This window comes from Podarcis pityusensis (assembly GCF_964106645.2).
Source record: "Podarcis pityusensis genome assembly, chromosome: 5".
NCBI lineage: Eukaryota > Metazoa > Chordata > Lepidosauria > Squamata > Lacertidae > Podarcis > Podarcis pityusensis.
Window position 1 is genome coordinate 14,000,679 of NC_138032.1, and position 18,761 is coordinate 14,019,439.

General features: G+C 42.2%; 1 protein-coding gene and 1 long non-coding RNA gene across 10 annotated transcripts in view; one reads left to right on the forward strand and one right to left on the reverse strand.

Moving 5' to 3' along the window:
- Window positions 1–13,858, reverse strand: part of ECT2 (epithelial cell transforming 2) — a 43,805-nt gene extending 29,947 nt beyond the window's left edge. For 2 of the 9 annotated variants that reach the window (XM_081007845.1, XM_081007840.1), the window contains exons 1-10: window positions 13,706–13,858; window positions 8,730–8,886; window positions 6,801–6,877; window positions 5,900–6,082; window positions 5,066–5,155; window positions 3,899–4,006; window positions 2,334–2,407; window positions 2,067–2,197; window positions 790–905; window positions 574–636 (exon numbers count right to left, since the gene is read on the reverse strand). In XM_081007845.1, coding sequence (XP_080863971.1) covers window positions 574–636; window positions 790–905; window positions 2,067–2,197; window positions 2,334–2,407; window positions 3,899–4,006; window positions 5,066–5,155; window positions 5,900–6,082; window positions 6,801–6,877; window positions 8,730–8,859 — 972 coding nt within the window. In that variant the 5' untranslated portion in view covers window positions 8,860–8,886; window positions 13,706–13,858. Of the gene's footprint in view, window positions 1–573; window positions 637–789; window positions 906–2,066; window positions 2,198–2,333; window positions 2,408–3,898; window positions 4,007–5,065; window positions 5,156–5,899; window positions 6,083–6,521; window positions 6,624–6,800; window positions 6,881–8,384; window positions 8,460–8,729; window positions 8,887–11,989; window positions 12,109–13,705 lie in introns of those variants that run through there. The other 7 variants (XM_081007844.1, XM_081007838.1, XM_081007846.1 and 4 more) reach the window with 6 other exon arrangements.
- The window catches only part of LOC308478528, a 578,068-nt gene that overhangs the window by 516,757 nt on the left and 42,550 nt on the right, over window positions 1–18,761 (forward strand). The gene's annotated exons all lie outside the window — the stretch shown is intronic.

Below are 18,761 nucleotides of genomic sequence, written 5' to 3' on the forward strand. Positions count from 1 at the left end.
TTCCTGCACTGCTGCTCCCACAAACTAAGCAACCCAGAATCTGGCTCATTACGCTGTCAAAACCTGCACTTATGGTTTGTTTCTCTCCAAACAAACCATGAGTAGTAGCTAAGCTTTGTTCTTGGTTTACCTCTCATGGTTTGCTTAGGGGAAGGAAGCCACAAGCTCTGGTTCAGATGACATGACAAGCACAACTCTGCCTTGTTTCATCTCTGGCGCAGCACCTGGGGAGGAGGAGTGCCACAAGAGCTTCTGAGCTGCGATCTGCTGCTTGTTCACATTAAACCATTGTTTGTATTAAACTATGGTTTGAGTCAACTAGTGAACCGGGCCACTGCGTAAGCTGCCCTAATTGAGTTTTACTCATAATAGTGGCCGTAAGTGTTTTACATAAATATAGAAACAAAAAATGCTTTGACACGGTTAATGGAACTGAAGTGTTTCAAAATCATCCCAAAATTCCATCTTCTATTTCATTAATAAGCTAATACCAAGAATTGCCCAGTCTAAAGATCCCATTCTGGTTCTATAAATTGCTTTCAGTATTCTAGATTTCCTTCTGTAGCAGCTCACCTTTTCAAAAAGGTACATGGATTCTCCAGCTTTGGCATCCATCTGAATGCTTCCCCAAAACCACTAGAGGGAGAAAAAAACATTTTCTGTGATTTGCTCAAGCATATACAACAATCCATCATTGCCAACGTTAAAAATAGCTACTGAAAAGCAAAAGCGAAGGGGTTTAGGCTTAGGATGCATTTTAAGAATCCAGGATTTTCTATTAAAACTGACCTCCTGCTTTACAACGTAGAGGTTCTGTGATGGCTCAAATGGAAGGTCTTTTACAGTATTTTCTTCAACTATGAGATGAGTACACCTTTCATCACCAACAGGCAGGTGTTGTCCACCTGAAGACAAAAGAGGGTTGCCAAGATTAATCTGTTCCTTCCTAAATTCTACACTTAATTTTCATTCCAACACACTACAGTAACACCAAGGGAGGCAGGAATCTTATTTCCCAGTGAAAAATGTGCAAAGTTATTCTCAAAGTATTATGTAAGGTGGGGGAAGAGGAGACTTTCCTCTGTCCCTCACATGTAATCTGTCAGGGGACAGAGCTGGGGCACATCTCTTCTTGCCACTCGTCGTCCACATTTTCCCCTCCTTGCCACACACATGAAATTAGGAAGAGGACCACAGGTCCACCAAACCCTTATTTATTCAGAATAAGAGTTTAGAAAGGAAGATATAGAAGAAATCTGAGGCTCAATGCAAGCAGATGCAGATTTTAGAGAATGGAGAAGGGCATCTCTAGTTGGTGCTACATACTGGCTAAGAGGATAAACATAAATGTCTCTACTTGAAATCTCACAACTATGAACTCACTACATGGAACTTGCTTATTTCTTCTGTCTGTACTTTGAGAATAATACTGGCCTTTTTGAATGTTAGCCTAAGGGATATGAAGATATGGAGAGCTCCAAGAACTGTAGAGCACCTACAAACAACGCTAACCATACTTAGAATAACATATTTAAAGGAGAGAGCACTAATTTCTTTCACACAGCTTCAGATTTTTGTTATTATGCATGATGCAAAGCTGGCTCTCCACATTTTTACGTTCAGGAAGCTGTACATGAATTAAAGAAAAAGCACAAATCTGCACAAATGCAATATGAGATACAGCTTAAGCATTTGACATCTCTTCTGTAACGAATTCTCGGCATTTAGACTTGCTTTAGATGGCGACGTCAACCTCTTTTAAGTGCAAATCAGTAGAAAAGCATGATTCCATAGATAGGTATAATAGAGGGGTATACAGTTCATTAAACAAGTCATCAACTGCTGTAATACATTTACAAATATGAACACTAACACATTCTCAGTAAAACAGAGCATCAAAATCTGTAGTATCAGCAATATAATAACATGCTGGCTATTTAATATGTGTGCCCCACCCCCAAAGTATCTTTTTACAGTGATAGTAGTGTTTTTGTCCAGGGCACGAGGAGGTTTAAAGCATTTTATGTACATAGACTCTTTTAGTGCAATAGTTTTTTCACATTTACCTTGCATTTCTGTCATTTCTTCCATGCTCTTCTTTTCTTCGTCAGAGAATCCAAGAAAACTCAACATGCAGTCCTGAAATGGGGGAACTTTAAATTCTTTCCTGAATTCCTCAGCAGCAGCACAGAAGTCACTAAGGAGTGGGGGGGAAATGGGATGAGGGATTTAAACCTTGTTGCACCATGTTTTCCTATGCAGAAAATGGTTTCTTCTCACTGTCCTGCACGCAAGTGCAAATACCAATGCCACTTTGAACAATGTATACATACATGTCATTCCTTTTCTCCCAGGCCTTATAAATCCAGTCTGCTTTCATGATGGGTGTGCCTAGACTCACAGCTGCCTGCAAATCAGCAGAGAAAGAGATTAACAGGTACAGTTCCTATGCAGACTGAAAAAGAGAATGCCCTTGCAAAGGCTTACTTAGTAAAGATCATAGGATTTCACAAAACACAAAAATCTATGCTTGATAAACAGAATTAACATTTGTGGGCTTTTTTAATTTTTTTTAAAAAAATCTGTACTTTAACACTGGATGTTAGTGGAAGTGTGGCAAGCTCACAAAATTGAATCCATGGGCCCCTATTGAAACACAAAGTTCAAAGAACAAAGCAGGTGAAATCTGGCCTTTGGAGTCAAACATTATAATAGTGAAACATGCACCCACATATTCATATTCCAACACCAAAACATGGTTTGGCAATACTCAGGCTTGCACATTCCTTCCTCCCACCTTTCTTTTTGCATGAAGGCATTAGAAATTCCTGACTACACACAGACTTCATGACCAGAGGGGGTCAGATTCTGCTCCCATGTAATAGAAAAGCTTTATTTAATGGCAAGCTTTAATTACGTAAGTTGATTAGTATACATGCTCCTTCAGGAAATATTAAAACAATTGAATTGCTTCCTTGAGTCAAATAACAGGGGGAATGGACACAGATCATTGGTTCATCTAGCTCAGTATTGTATACACTGATTGGCATAGTCTCCCTAGGATTCTAGACTGGGTACATTCTAGACTGGGTACATACAGTCCCACCTGGAGATGCCAGGGACTGAACCTGGGACATTCTTCATGCAAAGCAGATACTCTACCACTGAGCTACAGTCCTTCTGCAGGAGGGGGAAGCCAATGTAAATCAGATTTTCAATCAATGATTTATGTCTATCCACCCCAACATTTTGGAAGGGAGCCATATTATCCAGCCCTCAATAAATCCATCATATATATGAATATGGACAATTCATTATTTTACTAAGCCATAAACGGAGGATCAACTGTATTTAAAATGATTTAGATAAAATAGATGTTTGCTCATGGAAGACAGCTATGGTATACTTCGCTGCATTCCTGTGGGAAACGTAGACACAAGTGAGATGTGGCAGGGTGCAACAAAACCAGAACAAAACTGCTGTCCAGTTACAGTATTAAACATCTCCTGCCACTGGGTCGTAAGGTAGCTCCATAAGAACTACTGTACTGCATTCTTAGACCTCCAGCTGACAGCACCAGGCTGCAAGTATAGGCTTTGCAACAGAATACTTATCTACATGAATTGTATCTTCAACTGCTTTGGAGTTGACATTTAAATGAAAAGTTATGCAACTTCAAAATGCCACTCTAATACACCTCCAAGACATCCTTCAAAATATTGAAATGCCTCTTAAAATAAAGACGCACAATCAAAAACTTTAAATGCAAAATCCATTTACTCCTCCCCACAGCTTAGTGTACATACAGTACTTATCATCCCTTTGCATCATATGCCTGGTATATGCAAAAAACCATATTCTGCACCCAAACTCTGAATAGAAAGGGAAATGAACATACTCTGAATTTGCCTCCTTGCGTAGAATTAGCCACCAAATGTGTAACTTTTGAATTGAAATCCCGTCGAATAATCCCTCCCATATGATGAGCCAAAGTCACCAGCTTCACCTATGAACAAAATTGGGCTCCAGTTAGTTTTCTATTTATTTTTTTAAACAAAATTCCTATTAGACCAAGGTAATATGCCGTCTGCAATTCAGTGTACAAAGCAACAGTATTTCCGGCCATTCTCCTTTCAGTTTACGTTGCAACATTTGGGTTGTAAAATGGTTACTTCTCTCTTTAAAGGCATTCCTGCACAGGAGGGTCAAGAGTTCGGAGGAAGGTTTGCTTAGGGGTGCTTTGCACAGGAGAGTCAAAAATTCATCCTATGAACCTGGCGATTAAGGGGAAGCAGAAGCAGATGTCCACTCTACTTCCAATTGGCTACAATGTTGTGAGGGTAACTGAAAAAACAGTATACAAGTTGGAACGGTCCGAAGCCTAGTTACTCACCCCATAAATGCCATACTACTCTACCACATGGAATAGGTTAAAATCCAAAACTTTAAAGGAATGTTTAGCTGCCAGAGGCAGAAAGAGAAGATAACTACTTGCTGACTGCAGTGAGTTAAATCGACTTATCAGCACTCACAGTATTACCCCACAAACATTTGGTACTTTTAACCAACTTGTGTCTCATAATTGTATTCCTGTCTTCCATAGGAGGACCCCATATGGTGGTGTATATGGCATGATGCCCATTCTTTTTATTTCAACTATTTATATACAAAAATTTCCAAGCAGTGTGCATAAAAATCACAGAAAGCACATAACAAATAAAAATCAGCAGGTAAAATCAGAAAACGCCCTTAAAATGCCTGCAGGAACAGATACACATCATGTCTTCAAGTTGGACCAGTCACCATCCCACAGCTGAATATCACTCAGTGCTGAGTGGAAGCTTGAATCCAGATGTCCCCATTTCATGTCCATCACACTATTCCATTTGTGACTTTAAAAAAAAAACTTCTTTGCACATTCCTCAAGTGGTGCTGCTATAGCAGTCAGTACCAAGCTCCATGCGGATCTCCCAATACTTGTTCTCCACTCAATATTGCAACCTCTTTAACTATTATTCCATGTAGGTGAACTATTCTAAGGGGCATGGAAAAAAGACAATCTTACCAATTCTTCTTTCTTTCTGAATCCTGTGAAGCATAACACAAGATTCAGCATACTGGCACAGTACAATGGGCGGCATGAGAAAGGCAGAGGCTGAAATAAAAGTAAACTGGTTAGTTGTCACAGAAGACGGCCCAAGACAATTAAGTAAGCTCCTGTGAAAATCATGCACTTGAAGAATAAACCGCCACCCATTCAGGGAACTAGGGGCCTGGTTTAATCAAACCTACAGCTCTATAGAAGTCACTTCCTGGTTGTTTCTTCCTATACTGTTCTTGTTAACATCTAAATGAAGAAGTCACATTTACAAGACAAAGGACGCTAAAGCTAAAGACTCCCTAGGGAGGAGGAGAGATTTGTGTGGGAAGAAGAAAACACAGTTACAGCAATGTAAGAAAAGGACCACAGACCTGATCAGAACCTCCTGTGTTAACATGTTTTGTTTAGTGTACATTTTCATTATGGATGTATTTTTTATTATGCCCTAATAAACCTGTTAGCCTTTAAGGTACCACAAGACTCTATTTTTTTTCAAGTATTAGATGCACAATAGAAGTGTGCTTCATTCAAATGTTGCACTACAGATATCAGAGAGCCACATGGTAAGGAGGAAAAATGAGTGAAAACAGATCTGTCAAAGGTTATGACTGTGATATTTAACACAGACATGGATCAAGAATCCAATGTGTATCCCAAAGGACAAGTGAATAAAATACATTTTTAAACAGGTCCCAGTTTTAGTAGTTACAGGGGAAGCCACGATTGTATCCAAATATATGCATGTCTAAAACAGAAGCTAGCCACCATTTCAAGATCTCTTACAATGTATATTCTTACCTCGCCTTTTCTGGCACAATGCAGTACTATTGGGGGCCCAAGGACTCTGCAGTCAGCTTTGTGCAAATCATTGAAAATGGGATCTTGAAAGTCTGCTATCACAAAAATGGTCTCAAATTCTGGCGAATCGGAATTCTTATACTCCTCCACTGAATCCGTCTTTATGTAGGGCACTTTAATTTCCTTCAATTGTTTACAAAAAAGTCAAGTATTATTTACAATAGTAAAGCTAACAAAAATGTTGTATAGCAGGATTATTTCAATAAAAATAAGTATGGGTTAGAAACTGCCCATTAAATTCGAAGCTAGCTCAACAGAAACATGACTCCTTTTTTGCAGATAGAAACAAAGAGTTTTAATAGTTAAATCAAATTTGAGTTCTAATTCATGAGCATGAGATACATCATCGTAACAATCACAGGTGTACATCAATTCAGAACCAATGCCAACACCCCAAAGTGTCAAAGCTTCGATTCAGCTAGCTCCATTGTGCACCATTCACTACTATTGTGCTTTTATATTATCCATATACCAAGTGATGAGCTTGTTGATTTTGCCCACTTCTGTCCCAGTAGTGCAAAAGACTGCATGCAGATATGTACACGTAATTGCCCCAACATACCATATGGATAATACTTTTAATAAGTTTTTCTTCCGATTTACCAGAACTAGCTTCCTTTATCTTTATAACGGGAACTTCCATTATCTTAATGGTCTGCAGAAGAGGAGAACTTCAGTATGAGAACGAAATAATCCAAAGCCTCAACTACAAGTTTTCAATAACATGAGGGATCGCATACCATTTTGGGATCATGGGCATTTAGAATTTTGAGAGCACCAGAAATCTTCAAGGGCACAAGTTCAGTCATGGGCATCATGTTGGGGGCCTGATAAATCTTACCTCCAAAGCTTTCAGAAGTTCTTCACATTTTGCAGCTTCTTTCGGTAGGACTACCCTAGTTTCAATCTGCGGCATTTCTTCTTTTGGGAGAGGTGAAAAAAGAACAAACAGTATCTAAACATATGATTGCAGAATTAAAGCGACCTATCTTCTCTCTCAACAAGGGAGAGGAAGTAGAAGAAGCTTATATTCCCTATAATATCCTTTTATACATGTAATTCAGGTATACAGGAGGCAACCGTTTAGCGCCGGGGTTCTGTTTCTGGCCCCCTGGAGTGCCTTGAATGATGGTCAGGGGTGCTGTGAGCAACACTGGCCTCGGTCCTTCTTTCCTTTCCTTCCTTCCTCTGATGCCCTCTCACGTCTCTTCCTCCCAAAGGTTTGCACACCTGTTGCAGCAGCTCTAGCTACAAGCTCCCCAGGTGAATGGTGGCTCTGGGGCTGGCCAGGGGGTGCTGGTTGCCAGGAGCTGAGGCAGCCTTGGAGTAGGCAAGCAAGTAGGCAAGGGAGTCCAACCAGCCCTTGCTGTTGGGACGGACAGACAAGTGGGAGGCCAGGCAGGCATGCAGGCACCGCTCTGGCCTTTCTTGTGCTGGCTGTGTGCAAGGTCTCCCTGGTACCTGAGTGCCCAGAGCTGAAGGGGAGCCTTTCCACCATGCAGGCTCGGCAGTGCCCGCTGCTGTCTCCCAAGGTAAGGTGCTGACCTCACGTTCACCTTTGGCCAGTCTCTGTTGGGCCACTAAGGCAGATAAGAATCTCCTAGTGTCACTTTCTTAAAACAGCCCTGTAGAATCGCCATATTTCCTACTGCTAACTCGCTTAGTTGATCCAGCCAATATGGTTAATGGTACTGTGATGCTGAGAGATCAAAGAGAAGCAACAGGATCACATTCTCTCTATCCCTGTCCTGATAAAGGTCGTGGGTCAGGGTAACCAAGGCTGACTCAGTTCTGAAGCTAGGCCTGAATCTTGGTTGGGAATGGATCCAGATAATTCAGTAGGGGCATCCTCTTCCGATGCCCCAGTAGGGCAGTGTGAGGAGGCACTTCTCTTTCGGGCAGGGGGGCAGCTCAGAGACCAGGGGCGGCAGCAGTAGCTGCCCAGGGGACTCCCAAGGAGAAGGCCAAGGGAACACTCCACAACAGATGGTGTTTGAAAAAGGGCGAGAGGCTGCCAGCTCGGAAGGTAAGGGGTGACATAACTGAGCTCCTGAGCCCCACAGGAGGGCCGCAGAAAGAATGTAGGGAGCCAGGGACTCACAAAGGTTCAAAACCTCTGGTCTAGAGTGAAGCCAACCACAAGTCTGGGCTCAGGTTTAATGCTAAGCTAAACCGTTGCTTAGTGCCAGGTAGTGCAGCAGAAGCAAGGCTTGGGGAGAAACACGTTAGTTTGTTCACGCCAAGCCACTGGTTTGGCTTAGCATTATGTGCAAAATGGGCCTTTAGAAATTATGGAACATCTTGCTATCCATTAAAAAATTCCCACAAGCTTATTCATTATATGCCAACAAGAATTTTTTTTTTGTAGGTTTGTGCACTATTCAATAATATATTCACTATTTAGATCTGTGGTCTTGATATTTACCTATTATAAAGTTGCTATTGCTGCTGCTGTTTGTGTTCTACTTGCTTTTATTATTTTAATGAAGTTGACAGTTGCCTTGGGGTTCCATTGTGAAGCCAAAGGCAAAACAGAAATACTTTAATTAGTAAATAAAAACAAAATAAGCCTACAGGAAAGAGTTTGCATTGTGCTTTAGCTAAGTATAACATAAATATTGCTATAAAAGCACACATTTGAATGCTCCCATCTGAAAAAACTAGAGGAATACAAAGAGAAGTATAACTATATTCATAGCTAGATTGCAAGAGTTTCTATAGCAAGTGACTTTTATCCACATTCTGAAATAAGAACCATTCATTCCATTACCTTCACCATCTGAAGCTGATCCCCTGAATAGGTTCTCCTTTGAAGATTCTGTAATTTTGGAGTCAAGAATGGAAGAATCTGCCAAGAGACTCCTCCCTGTATCAGACATGAGTGTACTGTTGTCAGCCATGGTCAAAAGGGTATTTCACTTCTACGGCTGCAAGGGAATCACCCAGTAAGTTATTATTATTTTTAAGGAAACACACCGTTTAGGAAACTATTAGCAATCTATGTAAGGTTCCTAACCGTACTCCAAAAGCAACTCTGCAATTTGAATACCCGTACCAGAGCTTGTACCTACATTGTCAAAGCCTCACTTTTCCTCTTGCATTTACCAATTCCTGCTGCTTCCTGTTCTGTTTTGCCATTAAGATCTGCAGGGTCTAAACACTACAGGGAGAAAGGGGGGTTTTCTGGGTGGGTCAGTGGGTGAAGATACCTGGGCTATAAGATCATACTTGAAGATGTTTATGCAAAACATATTTTTCTATAACTATATGCGCTGTACAGATGTTGCAAAATCTGCTGGAGCCAAATGAGCAACTTTCTCAACATGCTATTTACAGTATTTATAGTATTCATTCGTGCTCGTCTCTGTGTTCATGGAATTCTGGTGTCCATGACTCTCTAGTACAGTGGTACCTCGGTTTAAGAACAGTCCTATTTACAAACAATTCGGTTTACGAACTCCGTAAAACCTGAAGTAGTGTCCTGGTTTGCAAACTTTACCTCGGTCTAAGAACGGAATCCTAACAGTGGAAGGGAACTGGCGGCAGGAGGCCTCATTAGGGAAAGCGTGCCTCAGTTCAAGAACAGTTTCAGTTTAAGAACGGACTTCTGGAAGGGATTAAGTTCACTTGTGTACCATGCTATGTAAAATGCTCATGCAAGTGTTATAAGTACCAGAGTAACTCCTGGCACATCAGCAGGGGAAGCTGACAGGATACAGGACACTATCAAACCTACAGTTACGTAAATCCAACTAACAATAACACCCACAACGTAACTGGCTGTGTTTAACTATATGAATTCTTTATGCATCATATAAACATACCTCTTTTCACATTATCAAACTAAGTAGAAGCAATTAAACATTTTGAACAGGAAAAAAATCTGAGGAATAGTAAGCCTCTCATTTTCTCTAAACTGTCAAGTCTCAAGGGAGGAGACCTGTATTTCAAGCTTGTACCGAGTGTAGAGAAATTATGCTTCATTACATAAGATCTGACCTTTTATTTTGTATGATGAAGCCCAGACAACTGAAAGTCTGTCTTGTATGCCTTCCTGTCTGTCTTACTCCCTTTTAGTAACTTCAGAACAACTGCTAAAATATCTCTCCCCGTTACTTAAGAAGACTCTACATAAACTTCAAGGTGTTGCATCTACAGCTTCTTCTGCAGCCACTCCATCAATGCTCATACAGTAGCCCTCTTTCTGATTTCTAAGCTTTGCTTAACTTTCACATTTCATATGCCACCTTTTATTATGCAACTGTACGCACAACTTCACAGCTGTTACGGGTGAGGCTGGAATGTGTTTTTTTTAACTACACTGTCATAAGAGAGTGAATGGCAAAACACACAGGAAGGCAAAATATGAGCATATTTGCTAAGGCAAAATATGAGCAGATCAGATAAACTATACTCTGTGATAGTAGTGTGATGACAGGTGGAGCAGAAGGCATGGGCCAATTTCCAATGAACCACCTAGCTGGTTGCTGTGATTCTTGTGCAAATACTGGATCTTGATCTGAACCAGCAAGGCACTTTGAATTTGAATGCATACTGAAAACAGCTTAACACAGATTAGAATATTAGATAGGCTTGTAGTGTTCAGAACATTTAACATCTCAATAGACTACAATAAAAGGGGGAATCGACTATGCAAGACAAGTTAAGACCACCCCAGGTTTACAATTGTCCCTGCATATCCTTTGTTAGCTCCAGAATAATTTCAGCACAGAACAGATGGAATCATCTACACAAAGTAGGTGCTGCCCTGCCCAACACGCCTAATTTTAGATGAGTGCAAATGCTTTGAGCAGTATTGTAATCTACAGAGTTTTGCTAAACACTGAGTGCTGAGGCAGATATCCAATCAAAGAGGAACAAGTGCACAACCAGCATGAATTGAAAGGTGCTGCATATGCTTTTTATTTAATAAGAATAAGAATAAGACAGCTCTTCAAATTTTTAGAAATCAAAAAGAAAGCAAGAAGCAAGCACTAGGTGGGCCCAATACATTAGCTGTCCATGAACTTTGGGCTCACGTGGTCATTTCCCACAGTTGGGTCAGCGACCTGCTGCACTTGCAGTGCTGGTACGGGAAGGAATCATGTGAGGAAGCACATGACTGAAGATGCCAAGCATTAGTGTTGCAACATGGAGTCTTAATATGCAATCAGTTTTCCCCCCAGCAGTTACCAATGACTTATTCACTAGATCAGTGAACAATGGAACAAAGTGAGGCAGTACCCAACATGAAAGATCAGAGCTTCATGTGGGCAGATGAAAATGCACACATGCTCCATCTCTGATAGTTCAGCTCATAAACCCTGCCCACCACATTCCAAAGTTTCAGGTCCTGCAACAACACATTTTATAGAAGATGGAATCAAGAATTTAAGCATGCATCTGAAATAAATCTAATCTGTTGTATCACATACAGACCCATGATTCCCCCCCAAAAAATCTGTATTTTAAGTATCATTACCTCATCCGTACTCTAAACACATCTATAAATCAATAGCACTCCAGTGTGATGTTTTTCCATCTGACCTGTTTTATAAAACCTATACACACAATAAAGCATGTGTTGACATTAGGTGACAACCATTACTAACAAACTGTAATTGTGGCGCAGAGCAGGATTGCCAGATCTCTAAAGCAAAACTCAAAAGAAGGGTTACATTCAATATTACAAAGTAGAGATTTAAGGACTACTTCTTATTTTAGAACACCTTGTAAGAACAGAAGATAATCCCTTCTGGATCAGACCAAAGGCATATCTAGTCCAGCATCCTATTTGCCAGTAACCAACCAAATACTTCTGGAAAGCCTACAAGAAGGACATTAGCACAATAACCCTCTCCCACTGTTGTTCCCCAGTGACTGGCATTCAGAGGCATGGCTGCATTCAGATGTCATAGTAAATGCAGATCACTCCTGCTTCACTCCAGAGGTCAGCAGGGGCAACTATGCACAGTACATGCCTTGGGATCATGATTCAAACAAAGCACAACAGGTAAGCCAAGAACAGACCTTGGCTTCAGATCCTGGTTTGCTTGCAGCTAAAGAAACTACTACTGTAATTCTGTTTCAGCCACAACACTAAGCCAAGGATCCTGGTTTGTTGCTCCTGCCTGTCAGAAGGGACAATTAATGCAGACATGATCAGCATGTTCACAGTAAATCATAGCTTAGCATGACATGCAAACACACCCACTGATATCCTTATATAAATTTGTCTGTTCCCCTCTTAAAGTAATCTAATCTAGCTGTCATCACATCTGGTGGAAGCACATTCTAAAGCTTGGCTGTGTACTGTGGAATACTTCATTTTGTCTGCTCTGGACTTCCCACCATTCAACTTCTTTTGATAAGATCAAATTCTGTATTACAAGAGAAAAACTTCCCTCTATGCACTTTCTCCAGATGCCGCCTAATTTTATACACCTGTATGTCCCCCTGCCTGCTTTTCTTTTTTCTAAACTAAATAGCCCCAACTTTTCTCACAGGGCAGCTGTTCCAGCCTCTCTCCAATTCCCCGATGCTGGGGATAAATAGGGTACAGATATCACCATTATACCCTGCGGGTTTAATGAGTTCCACAAGGGCATATTGGATGTACTGGAAACAGTACTGGATTACACAGACCTTTGGACTGACCTAGCAAAATAATCTACACATTTGGACACCTTAGAAATTTTTAACATGCAACTGAAAATTTAAGATGTGATCAGGCACTTGGGGCAAAGCAGAGCTTACCTTGGCCTAAATATATATTTTTTTATTTAACACTACCTATGAACATGGTCCTTTCTAATGTGCAGATCTGAAAGTTCCTTAGCCAAAATCCATATAATCCAGAAATAGAAACAAGGGGAATAACAGGAGGAAAGGGTGAGGATAGAGGCAGCAGTAAACAAGTGAAGTTTCTGACTGTTTCAGTTCCATGTACTTTGGCTTAGGTACAGCACAGCGTTGGACGTAAGGGTGAAACAGAGGCACAGGTGAAATCGCATTTGTGCTACACCTTACAAAGGGTAGCCAAAATTGCACTACACTTCCCATCGGCTCCAGTCAACATGGACATTGGTAAGGGACGATGGGAGTTGCTGTCCGCAACATCTAGACGGCACCACAATGCCTAAACCCTGCCTTTCCAGGTAGGTGCCGAGATAAAGTTTGCAAAACAAGAGGCACACACGCCCCAGACTTTCCTTTACATATATAAAATAACGAACTTCCATTTTCCTTAACAGACCCCTTATTATAATACACACGCTAAGGCTCATCCATCTTTTTTTCCCATTCCCTGAGCTTAGGCCCTGAATGTAAAAAAATTAAATGCAAAAAAGGTGACACCTCTGAGCAAGTACAGAGTGCATTTCTTTCACCCCTGGCCAGTCTCCATATGCCTGGGTTTGGAGTGGCGGGGACAGAGATGGAAAAGAGGGACTTCCAGGCAGATTCTAGAATAGATTTGCCTCTTAATTCTTCTTTTTGGGGTGGGGGGGTTACTAAAACCAAGTCCCCTTCGCTGCCCTTGCAACCGCGACCACCGCCGCCACTCGAGGCCTTTTCCCCATTTCTCAGCCAGCTCGCTTCCCCATCCCTCTCCACCTGCTACCGTTGCCCAACTCTCCCCTTCGCGAGCCACGCTCGCCCAACTCCCCCTTCTCAGTCGCCCCCCCCATTCACTAACCCCCGGAGCCCCCGGCCTCCTCCCACAGGCTCCGCCCTCCTCCGCCTCACCCTCCAGGACGACTCAAGGCCTCTCTCCGCTCAGAGGGAAGCCGCCATTCCGGGACCTGCCGCGACGCACACACCAATTCAAAAAAGCGAGCGTCCGCTCCCTGCCCGCTTCCCATTGGCTGCCCTGACGCACCAGGGAGCGGGGTGGGCAGACGCTAAACTCATGCTCCGGGATGCCGGCCTCCTATTGGCGCGTGGCTCCTTCAGGGGGCGGGGCGGGTGACGTCACAGGGGCTCAGCTCCTCACTTTCTGTTTGCCTCTCGCGCGCGTCTCCATGGTTCACCGGCTTGTTTCCGAACGTTGGGTTGGGCGCCGCCCACCTACAAGGCGGTTTTCTATTGGCCGAGCCGGGTCTCCATACCCGGTTTACGCCTAAGCCCCGACGTGAAGGGGGGGGTGAGCTCGACTGAGGATTGGCTGATTTGGGGAAGAGTCGTCTCCGCCCCCTCACGCTCGTGCTCACTCTTTCAAACGGTTGTTAAATGGGCGGAGGGGGGGGCGAGAGCGAAGGGGCGCAGATATTGCCATGTCGCCACTGTTCCCCTAAAGTTCCCTTGCAGATAATAATAATAATAATAATAATAATAATAATAATAATAATGAATAAATATGAAGCGAACGTGTGCATATTTAAAAACAATTATCCTGACCACGCCTACTTTTCCCTCCCACGCGAGGATTCCTGGGAGTTGAAGTCTTAGGAGGAGAGGGGAAAGCAGATGCTAATCGATTCTTCCCTTAGAAATCTGATCCCCTTATTTCCACACACACACACCCCCCCTTATCCCTTGGAGAAAGGAAAGATCTGTTGCAATGGGAAAAATAATTCAACATAATTATTAAATATATTAATATTTAATATATTTAATATTAATATATTAATATTTAATAAGAATAATAGAATTTGTTGGTCGCTTTAACTTCTCCAGGACAACCCAAAGCACTTAACAATAAACCCCACACATTAAAACCAAGAGAAAAGCAAAATGCATTAAACTGATCAAAGCATGATATATATTTTAGGATATATAGGTTGTGAAAGCACACAACAGCATGTTTATATGCTACAGTGGTGGTGCTGTTCTTTGCATTTTTTTAAAAAAAGCTTATGCCAGATATGGACAAAGGCAGGGGAGCAGGGGATACCCAACTAACACATCAGAAGTGTTGGCCTGCTGAGCTTGCGTGCTAAACTGTGAAGAGTTGACAACAACCATACCGCCAGAGCAAAGGAGCTCGCCCTGCACACATACAAATGCCCCTGGTTTTTAAATATCTGTACAGTACTGGGCTCCCAGCACCATAACAAGGCAAGGAAACAAGATAAGGAAGCACCACATTCTGAAATGGCATGAATGGAACAAGGACTCCATAATCCTTCAGATGTATCATCACATGGGCGGGCTGCGGAGCGATGGCCGACGAGATCAGCAAGCAGGGACACCATCTTTGGGAAGATCATCTGCAAAGAGATCCCCGTGAAGATCCTCTTTGAGGACGAGAAGTGCCTTGTGCTCCACGACATTTCCCCACAAGCTCCAACCCATTTCCTAGCGGTTCCCAAGAAGCCCATTGCTGTTGTTGCAGGAATTTATGTATAGGTTGGGGGTGGTGCCCCTCCAGCAGATTTCATGCACATGCAGCCCACTACCAAAACCAGCACAATCACTTTTGTGACTTTTGTGATTTGTCCCCACAAAACACTTCATCACAGTTTCTTCCTATCTATTCAAAGGGCCTTTGCTGCACGATACCAAATGTAAGAATTCACTGATAAATGTATCTATGTACTGGCTCACTGGAAATTCATATAGACATGTGAGCTCAACTACTCAGCAGCCCCTCTGCCTGAGTGATAATCCCTGGCATCCTGATACCTGAGTGCCAGACAGGTAGCCATTCCAGAAATAACAAACCCAGATGAAGACAAAAGGGTGTGATTAACTTGGCTGGGAAACTGGGAAATGTAAAGATCTCTTCTGTTACACTTGATGGGTGTTTGGTGGAGGGCAAGAAGAACCATGGGACAGGGTCCAGGATGCTCAGATTACTGCCACCAGACCTTCCATTTCATGATGTAACCATGATGTCTTAGTGATGTAGTTTGGGGGGGGTGTAACATGGGGATTAGCAGCTAATAAAAGTTTGGGTTCTCTTTTGTTCGGGGCTTCCATCTTGTTCCACCTTGTGGCAGGTGGGAGTCCTGTCGCAACAGTCTTCAATAAAGACCAAGCCTACTGGCTGCTGTTTTGCTCTGGTATTCCTGTGCGGTGTCCTTGTTTTTTGTCCAAGGGAGCCCTCAGATTTCTCTGTTAACACTCTGTTATCTCAAGTGCAAGATTCTGATGAAGCTCTTATTGGACACTTAATTACTGTGGGCAAGAAATGTGCAACTGAATTGATGAGGGGATACCAAATGGTGGTGAATGAAAGGACAGATGATTGTCAGTCTGTCTACCAGGTGCATCTCCACGTCCTCAGTGGCTGTCAGATGGGTTGGCCTCCAGGTTAAGAAAGTGGGAAAGAAAGGACTCTATATGGGCTCTCAGGTACCCCCATAAGGGAAAAGGAGCAGGTTTTTTTACTTATATCACCCCCAAACTATCTCTTGAACACCCTCAAGAAATGTTTTCAAAATCCAACTATGATCAATACCTTCAACCACTTAACCTTTCCTGTGGAGTACAATAGAAGTTTGTGCAATCATTGTTCAATAAAGTTATAAGCATGTTGGCTCATTAAAAAAAAGTGCCATCACATACTGTACACCAAGCACCTCGCTAAACTAAAGTGTCAGACCTCACATTATCGGTCTTGCAAAGGATGCCAGGAAGGTGTTATCTAAAATTTTAAATCACAATACGCCAGACAGAAACCCATCTCGAGAATGGAATGCCTGTGAGAACTAGACCTTACTTCTGAGTATACATGCATGTGACCGACTGTATCTCATTGGCATGAGCTTGTGAATCATATACAGGAAGCATGCATAGAAAATTGACTCAGTGTATTTACTCAGTTTCAGCATGACCCACCCAAGGAATGTTTGCTCTCAGTGTGAGAGAAGCTCATTTCTTACTGGAAAGCTGCAGTTCCAGCTTTTTCTGCTAAGGTTTTTGATTTAGCAGGGTTAGGCTTTCTTCTCTTCCACATTGCAGTGTCCACAAGAGGTTGCAACTGGAACATCAGTCTTAATGGCTGAACACCACTTGAAGCTCAACCCCAGGTCAATGGCACCCATTTGCCACTGGTCAAATTAAGACAGCAGGGGGCTGTCTTGTAAGCCAACCCTAAATTAAAAATGATATGTTTTATGTTGTTAAAGCCGCAAAATATATCTGATAAGAAAGGAAGTACTGACTGTATTTCAGTTTTCCAAAAATAAATCTTTTTCTTGTTCAGATGTTTTAAATGGTCAAATTTCCCATCAAATTTACATTGCTAGAGCTGGCCCAATTTGGAGATCACCCACCTGGTTGTGCCCTAACCTTTCTGCACAGCAGCAGTCTTTGTGTTTTAACTATTCGTCTATTTGTATTATTTGTTATACTGCTTAATATAATAAAAATCTGCAAATGGTTTACATCAAAACAATAGAAATACAACAATATTCAATAGGGTTTCCTAAAAACTAAATGAATTAACACATAGCAGGTAAGCTGCTTCTTCCAGCTTTAAGCCAAGGAGAAAATATGTTTTATACTGACTCAAGATTTACCGAGACAGATGTTGAGGTGAGGAAATCAGGAGATGTGAGGCCTGTATCACTGGAGGTGCAAACTGACCTCTACTCTGGCTGGCTGTATCCTCTCACTCCCCCATCTCAATGGCATCCTAAGGCTTTTAGCTCTATCTTGTCAGCCACCATCTGTTAACGATCTTACACAATTAGACTCACATGATAGCTTGAAAGATTGCAGAGTCAACTTTATTAGCCCAAGATCAAAAGGTTCTGGGACAAATGCATGAAATTCCAGGATGATTCCATCATGCATTCCTATTCAGTACCTCTTGGGCAGACCACTGTATATTTAAGCAGGGGAGTCGATGCATTCCTCCCATCTCTGAATACCAAAGAGAACAAAACTTCCCTTGTCTATGATCATGAAGGGCAGGTTTATATAAACCAATCATGTTTACATGAAATAAATCCTGCTTAGGCTGTGTACAATGACAAACCTAGACAGCATCTTAAAAAGCAGAGACATCACCTTGCCATCAAAGGTCCGTATAGTTAAAGCTATGGTTTTCCCAGTAGTGATGTATGGAAGTGAGAGCTGGACCATAAAGAAGGCTGATTGCCGAAAAATTGATGCTTTTGAATTATGGTGCTGGAGGAGACTCTTGAGAGTCCCATGGACTGCAAGAAGATCAAACCTATCCATTCTTAAGGAAATCAGCCCTGAGTGCTCACTGGAAGGACAGATCCTGAAGCTGAGGCTCCAATACTTTGGCCACCTCATGAGAAGAGAAGACTCCCTAGAAAAGACCCTGATGTTGGGAAAGATGGAGGGCACAAGGAGAAGGGGATGATAGAGGACGAGATGGTTGGACAGTGTTCTCAAAGCTACCAGCATGAGTCTGACCAAACTGTGGGAGGCAGCGGAAGACAGGAGTGCCTAGCATGCTCTGGTCCATGGGGTCACGAAGAGTCGGACACGACTAAACAACTAAACAACAACAACAACAGGCTGTGTACATGCTATACAATTAAAGCACACCCCTGCTGTCAGAATCCTGGGAACTGTAGTTTGCTATGAGTGAGGAGAATTGATAGGAGACCCCCCATCAAACTACAGTTCCCTGGATTCTTGGTTGAGACAGGACATGCTTTAAAGGTGTGCTGTAAGTGAGGCTGCTTACATACACTACATTTAAGGCACATTTCCCTCCAAACAATCATGTGAACTGTAGTTTGCTAAAGGTTCCTGTGGCTCTGTGAGGGGTAAACTATAGTTCTCATGATTCTTTAGGAAGGGGGGAATGATATTTAAAAGTACGGTGTTTACAGAGCCTGAGCCTCATTTAACTCAGTGGGGATAACGTCAGAGAAAA